Source organism: Peromyscus eremicus, chromosome 2 (assembly GCF_949786415.1).
Source record: "Peromyscus eremicus chromosome 2, PerEre_H2_v1, whole genome shotgun sequence".
Lineage (NCBI taxonomy): Eukaryota > Metazoa > Chordata > Mammalia > Rodentia > Cricetidae > Peromyscus > Peromyscus eremicus.
In genome coordinates this window covers 143,606,689-143,614,396 of record NC_081417.1, presented here as the reverse complement: position 1 = coordinate 143,614,396, position 7,708 = coordinate 143,606,689, and the positions used below count along the sequence as shown (strand labels likewise).

Below are 7,708 nucleotides of genomic sequence, written 5' to 3'. Positions count from 1 at the left end.
AGCAGCCCCGCCCCCGAGGGCTGCCCCGCCCCCTTCCTGCCCGACGACCCGGGCTGGAGGGCCGGCCCGCGGTTGAGAGGCTGGCTGGAGCGGGCCATGCCTTTGTCTCTACGCTCTTCTGTGTTCTTGGACCTGGTCGTGGGCGTGGTGGGCACCCTGTCTTTCCTGCTGGACGTGGTCGCCGACCTGTGGGCCGTCGTCCAGTATGTACTTGGTGGCCGTTACGTGTGGGCCGCGCTGGTGCTGGCGCTGCTGGGCCTCTCCTCGGTGCAGATGCAGCTCTTCAGCTGGGTTTGGCTGACCTCCGACCCCGCGGACCTGCATGGGTCGAAGCACTCCCGTCGTTTCCTGGCGCTGCTGCATTTGTTGCAGCTCGGCTATCTGTACAGGTGAGTGCCCGTACGGCCCGTCGAGGAAAGAAGAACGCGAGCGAGTTGACAGCCTTCAGAGCCAAGCCCAGTCTTCCCCCGGACACGGATGAAGACCCAGGTTCAGGAAAGCGAGGAAGGGGGCTTGGGGACCTTGGAGTTAAGAGATTCCCCAGAAACCAAGTTTGGCACCGCCATCTGTGAATTCTGTGCTGGTTTTGGTGTACTAAGTGGCAGTCATGTGAAGAAGGCAGGCTGGTACAAGTGAGGACAGTGAGAAACCCTGGTATAATAGGGCCCGAGGCCGGTTTTTAAATTATTATTTTAATTTAAAATGTATTATTATTATTATTATTATTATTATTATTATTATTATTGAGACAGGGTTTCTCTGCATCGCCCTGGAACTCACTCTGAGACCAGGCTGCCTTCAAACTCAGATCCACCTGTGTCTTAACGGCATGCACCACCACTGCCTGGCTTACTTTTTGTTTTTATCGTAATCGGACTTTGGGTGAGTCACTGACCTCTCTGGGTCTCAGTTTACTCAGTGTTCCAGCATGGATGGCAACAGTTGCCACTTAAAGGCGCATGTCCGTCCGTCCGTCCGTACATTGTCCTGGCACAGGTAGCTTCATGCTTCCTTGGGCAGCAGCCCCAGCTTCCAGGACAGCGCCCCCTCTCTTTCTCATCCCTGTCCTTTTCTGTGAACATCTGCTTCCCCATCAGGGAATGAAGACGGCAGAGATGGGTCCTGCCTGAATCACCTGTGTCCCTGGAGTGAGCCAGGGCTGGACACAGACTGGTTCTTTGAAAATGTGTGTGGATTGTGTGCGTTTTCTGAACTGGGCAGACCCCATGTTCAGCCCGTGACAGAGATGGGTAGTGAGAAAGTCCCTGGCACAGTGCTGGCCTGGTGACTTTTTTTTTTTTTTTTTAAAGTCGTGAATAAGCCCTTGGGTGAGATGGGAGAAAGTGAAACCAAGGGGTCAGGATCATGTGATGAAGGCAGGTCTTCATGGTGTGGTATGGGTTGGGATGAGGTAGCTGGATGCAGAATCCGTTGTGGAATTCTCAGATCTTGGCAAAGCTGCATACAGCTTCCAGCAGGGGCGGGGGCTTTGAATGTTCTCATTTTGCCTGAGGGATTGTATGAACATGAGTACAGCTCAGACGAGTATGAAGAGCAGCTATTACAGACAGGCCAGAGAAGGTGTCGGATTCCCTGGAGCTGGAGTTACAGGTGAGCCACCTCATATGATGTTGGGAACTAAACTCTGGTCCTCTGTAAGAGCAGTGAATGCAATTAGCTGCTAAACCATCTCTCAGGCCCCGTATTTGCGTCTTAGTTCCATTTCCCATCTCTAAAATGGGGCTTTTGATAAACTTGGGACCATGCCTGACCAGCAAGAGGAGACGCTGTATGTCCCCACTTTATGGATGAGGAAACTGGTTCTTTGAGGTTAGGTGGCTGGCGTGACTAAGCTTCCACAGCAATTAATCTACAAGCTGAGATTGAAGCTACCTCCGTGCACGCAGTGGTAGGAAGTGGAGGAATTTAGAGACCGCTGACCTGGCCTGCCGGGCGTCTGTGTGTTCTGCCTAGGTGCCTGCAAGGGCTGCAGCAGGTGCTGTCCATGTGGCAGCAGGAGCTGCCATCTGAGAGTGACATAGCCTATGCAGACTTCCTCACCCTGGACATCAGCATGCTGCGGCTCTTTGAGAATTTCTTGGAGTCCACCCCACAGCTCACACTGGTGCTGGCCATCGTGTTGCAGAGTGGCAATGCTGAATATTACCAATGTGAGTGTGGGGCCAGTGGCGGTCCCCTCCGGGGCCCTTCCGATGTCAGCAGTGCTCTCACCCCTGGGTGGACAAAAAGGAAACAGGGAGGCTGAGCACTAGGTAGTGGATCTGAGTTCAAATCTAGTCATTTTCAAGCTACATGAAGTTAGAAAAGGGACTCAGACTATCAGTTTGTTCTCATCTGAGCAGTGGGCATGATAAATGAACCTTTCTTGTAGAGTGGTGAGAAGGTTAAATGTGGGGGATGCATATAAAGCCCAGGGCCTGGTACATGATGTATCTGTGTATGTGTGTGAATATATATGTTGGTGTGTATTATTACAGAAACCAGAGGTCAGCGTCAGGTGTATTTCTCAATTGCTCTCCATCTTTTTTATTTTTGAGACAGGTTCTCCCTATGTAGATCAGGCTAGACTGGTATTTATTACGTAGACCAGGCTGGCCTCAAACTCACAGAATTCCCCTGCTTCTGCCTCCCCAGTGCTGTACTTTTTATTATTTTGATGACAATAAATAAACTATATAGGTTGCCGACACGTGATAGGTTTGCTAGGTAATGAAGATTTTACTGAGCACTGCTTCAGCCTGCATGGCGGAGGGACTGACCTAACTGGCAATCAGAGACAACAGGCACACGAAAATGCCTGAGGATGGGCCTGGGGCACCGAAGCAGCAACGCAGCACATTTGAAGATTCTGTACGTACTGGTTTTAGCTAAAGGCCAGCTGTTTTTAAACATCTGTACTTAGACCAGGAGTCTTTGCCATTCCCATGGGTCCGAGGCACTGGAGTCTTTGGCATGGCCATGCTCATGTCAGTAACACACATCCACTCAGGACCTCACCTGCTCCCCACAGAGAACCTTTAGATACTCATATTTTCTCTGTTTGTCTCTGTGGTGGGGACACAGTGGTGAGCCAGATACACAGAGCCTCCACCCAGCCTGTAAAACAAATAGCTACACTAGGTGTACTGAGTGACCAGAAGAGACAGGTGGCAGAGACTCATAGGTCCCCATAAACCCTCAGAAATCTGTACAGTGAAGAGCCTTGGGAGGGAGGGACTTCCTCGAGACAAGGGTCCAGCCTGGGACTAAGCAAGGCTCTACCTCACACCGAATTGAGAGCCCAGGGCTCCTTTTTTCTTCCCCATCCCTTCATACCTCAAGGTCCTCTGCAGCAGCTCCCCAAGGAACCTGCCTTGGTCATCACTCACAGTGGGACCTGAGAGAACCCCTCACTTCACTTCAGAGAGGTGCAGAAAGGTGACCTGCTCATTTTCAGCACTCACTAGGTACATGGGATTCCTTGAGATCAGAACCAGGTGGAGATGATCTACACTGTTGGTTGAGCATGGGGAGACAGGTTTTTCTCAACTTTTGATTGAGCAAACAGTTATTATCAGGAGCTCATAAATAGAAAACAGGCCGGCGGCGGTGGTGCACGCCTTTAATGCCAGCACTCAGGAGGCAGAGGCAGGCGGATCTTTGAATTCAAGGCCATCCTAGTCTACAGAGAGAGAGTTCTAGGACAGCTAGGACTACATAGAGAAACCCTGTCTCGAAATAAATAAACAAAACAGGTAATTGCTATGTTAGTGGGGTGGGTGGTTTGTTACAGGGACCTCTGGCTGCAGAGTCGGGTCTAAAATGGCAACCCCAGAAGTTATTCAAGCTGGGGTTTGCAGGGTGAGGATGAATAAGAGAAGGGGATAGCTACAGATTCAGTACCAGGCCACAGGTGGGTTCTGGGCACACAGCAGGCTCTCAGCAAACTTCTGTTGAGTGAATAAATTAGAAGAGGTGAGGGAAGACACGTTATAGGGCATGCTCAAGCCACTCCATCCTCCTTGGAGGCGCTGGCGCTCCCAGTCCAGGGTAGGCAGGTCAGAGGGGGGATAGGACCCTTTGGATCTTGGAAAGTCAGCATAGCGGGCCAAGTGGGACATGGAGAAGAGGAAGGGCGGGTGGGGAGCAGGCCATTGCTCCCAGTCCTGAGGACAGCTGCAGGAAGTCTATTGCTACTCCATGAGATCTTCTGTCGACTTTCTGACCCGGAGAAAGGGGGCTGGAGCTGCTAATTCTGTTCTCAGGGTCTGGGAATGGAAGAGTTCCAGGACCTAGAAGAGGCTTAGGGCTAAGGCACAGGGAGACATAAGGTCTCCCATCATTATGAATGCTACCAGAGCACTCTCTCTTTGGTTGGAACTTAACTGGATGTTCTCCCTCTCCAACCGTCTCTTGAACAACTTGGGGATTCTAGAACCCTGCGAAGGTTCCTGTGAGCCCTGGGGGGGTACCAGGCAGGCTGCAGTCAAGGCTGACTTGTTTCTTCTTGCTCTTGGTAGGGTTTGGCATCAGCTCATCCTTCCTGGGCATCTCGTGGGCACTACTGGACTACCACCGGGCCTTGCGTACTTGTCTTCCCTCTAAGCCCCGCCTGGGCTGGAGCTCCTCTGCCGTCTACTTCCTGTGGAACCTGCTGCTGTTGGGGCCCCGAATCTTTGCCGTTGCCCTCTTCTCAGCTCTCTTCCCCTACTACATGGCCCTGCATTTCCTCAGCCTGTGGCTGGTACTCTTGTTCTGGGTCTGGCTTCAAGGCACAAAATTTATGCCAAACTCCAGATCTGAGTGGCTGTACCGGGTGACAGTGGCAATCATCCTTTATTTCTCCTGGTTCAATGTGGCTGGGGGCCGCACCCGAGGCCGGTCTATCATCCATCTGGTCTTCATCCTCAGTGACAGTGTGCTGCTGGCCAGCACCTGGGTGACACGCGGCACCTGGCTGCCCAGTGGGACCTTCTTGCAGATGTGGTTGATTATGGGAGGAGTCTGCTTCCTCCTGGGACTGACTTTGCGTGTGATCTACTACCTCTGGTTGCACCCTCACTGCCACTGGGAACCTGACCAAGTGGATGGGGTCCGAAGTCTCCTTCCTTCAAAACGGCCTAAGCCGCTTTATAACAGGCGCGCCACTCTGTTAGCACGCAACTTCTTCCCCAAGGTCAAAGCAGAGGTTTCTCTGCCAGAGATTGGAGATGGGGAAGAAGTCCTTTGAGGCAGGTTCTGATTCAGCCAGTGAGGAAGATGTGGGGAGCTGGGCCTTGGAAGGGCCAAAGGCCAGTCACACACAAGCCGTTCTCTTCCTGTCCAGCCAACAGAGCTGCCGTCACCAAGGCCCCTTGTTGCCCTTCTCACTTCTCAGGTGACGGTGGAGGTGGCCCGTCTCCTGGGTTCTCTGGCCTGCTCTAGAAGGCCCTGGGGTGCTGGGAGATGTTCTCCATGTCTTCCCTACCCCACCCTATCCATTCGCTTCAATCAACAAATCCTGAGAGCGCTTGAAGTTCTGGGAGCATCATTCTAACTGTTGAATTGGCGGCCCTAGCCCCTCTCGATAACCCACTGGACAAATCTGATTTCAAAGACCAGAGGCCAGTGGTGACCCTCCGCCCCTCCAGGGTCGAGATGCAGCTGTCTCTACTGTGGGTCTTAGGCCACCTTAAAACCAAGTGCCTTATGGACCTGTGGTCTAGGCCGTGTACTATCCATTGAGTATTTTTCATTCTAGCTAGTATACATACCTCCTACCTCAATCTGTGAAAGGAAGAAAACATGTGCATGTGTTTAACAGTATTATTAAAACCACATGAAATTCTCCAAACCAGTATGTACCATTAAGTATAGTCCATCACCCTTTCTATTATAGACAGGTGGCAGGGACCTGGAACCTGTAAAACTGGTACAGACCCCTGGAATAGAGATGTGGGCAGACTTAGGTATGACTTTGTAATGAATATCTAAATTGTTCCAGTATAATAAAAACTCAGGAATCAGAAATTAAGATAAAGACCTAGTAAATCCAAGGACATTGGAGAATCAATTGGCTGACCCTTTCTCCACGTTTTTCCCAAATTACCTGCCCAGAAGTCCTCTCTTCTTTCTTCCTGTCCTCTCTAACAGACCTCATGAGTCCCTCAAGAACTCTATGGCTAATCCCGAACAGCCGATCACTGACTTCATCCTTTGAATCAAGGTGGCTTTATTGACACAGTGGAATGGCTATACCAACAATTCTCCTGCAGCATTTCCCCTTTCAGTTGGTAGAGCATGTGACTCTTAATCCCACGGTCGTGGGTTTGAGCCCCATGTTGGGCAGCAAATGTAGCTAGCCTTTCTCTGTCCCACCAGCTAGCCACAAAATAACAATAGAGACTTATTAATTATGAAAGCTTGGGGTTGTCCCACTAGCTCTTATAACTTAAATTAACCCATTTATATTAATCTATGTTTTGCCTCGTGGCTTTTTACTTTTCTTTCATTCTGTATGTCCGACTCACTCCGTGTCTTGGTGGTGTCTCAGGCACCTAGACTCATCTATTTCCTCTCTCTCTGCCCAGAAGTCCCACCTAAACTCCTGCCTAGCTGTTGGCCATTCAGCTCTTTATTAAACCAATCATAGCAATATATCATCACACAGTGTACAAAATATCCCATTTTGCTTTCCAAGATGCATTAGCTGGTGAGCCAGAGTGGGTTCCTCATTTGGCAGGCTGCAGAACTCACATCTGGGCAGACTCTAGTGCATTGTCATAGCAGCTCTGCCTCTGGGCCTGCAGAGTAGCATCTTTAGGACTAGAAGGTGAGCTTGAGAGGCTGGGTGGAAGGTAAAGTACTGGGAGTCCTCCATAGGTAAGAGGTGATTCCTGGGATATGGATGTGAGTTATGGTTCTGGGGAGAGGGAGCGTTCTGCTCTGGGAAGTCTGTGGTCTGGTGAAACAGGAAAAAGGTGCCAGAGGTGCTACTTTTTAAAGTAGAAGAAAAGGTTCTAGTTCCCAGTGCTGGGACCTGAGATAGTTCTACCAGTCACTTATTGGTGTAGAGGTAAAATAAACAGTGTGACCAAAATATGTAGTGTCATAGTGCTGAAAGAACCAGGCAAGAGAGGTGAGAGGGTGTGTGTTGTGGGCAAGGTACAGCTTTATACACAACTGTTAGAGAAGGCCTCTCTGAGAAACTGAGGCACTGGAGGTGCAGAAAGAGCTACTTTGGCAGTGTCTGCAGCCTGAAGCCCCCCGAGAAGCAAGCAGAATCTAGAGTCATGTGGTATGTTGGTGGAGAGGAATCTCTGCACGTGCTGGTCCTGTGGGACAGTCCCACCGGGAGAGGACTGTGGAATGCTGTTGGCCCACAGCTAACCAGGCTGTGGAGATGCAGGCGGGGGTCGGGCGAGAGGCTCTGGGAGAAGGTGGCGCTTCTCATACTGAAAATGGACAGAAAAGACCTAATTCTCCAGACTTGAATTTCATAGACCAGTAGAAGCAGCCAGTAATTGTTGATGTTAAAAGAGCATGCAAAGCAATCTCCACCACCTCATGAAGACCAGATGTGATTACATCAGAAGGGGCCATTTTATAAAGGCACGCCTCTAGGGGTACACACCTGAAATCACTGTTATCCTCATTTATACAACGGGTAAGATCTGTAGAGGGCTGGGCCAGTGTGAGCACCTACCATTCTGGGCAAGATTACCACGAG

General features: G+C 50.6%; 1 protein-coding gene across 1 annotated transcript; it reads left to right on the top strand.

Annotated features, from left to right (window-relative positions):
* Positions 1-18: 18 nt before the first annotated feature.
* Positions 19-6,035, top strand: Xkr8 (XK related 8). Its single transcript, XM_059255103.1, has 3 exons — positions 19-389; positions 1,975-2,171; positions 4,521-6,035. Exons 1-3 carry the CDS (start codon positions 97-99, stop codon positions 5,228-5,230), a joined length of 1,200 nt encoding a protein of 399 aa, XP_059111086.1. The 5' UTR covers positions 19-96; the 3' UTR covers positions 5,231-6,035.
* The last annotated feature ends 1,673 nt before the right edge of the window (positions 6,036-7,708 follow it).

Bases quoted from the DNA above. Each gene is read 5' to 3' on its own strand.
- Xkr8 (XM_059255103.1), top strand. From the start codon at position 97: ATGCCTTTGTCTCTACGCTCTTCTGTGTTCTTGGACCTGGTCGTGGGC. The intron at 390-1,974 runs GTGAGTGCCCGT...TGTTCTGCCTAG, and splicing joins CAGCTCGGCTATCTGTACAG to GTGCCTGCAAGGGCTGCAGC. The intron at 2,172-4,520 runs GTGAGTGTGGGG...TGCTCTTGGTAG, and splicing joins CAATGCTGAATATTACCAAT to GGTTTGGCATCAGCTCATCC.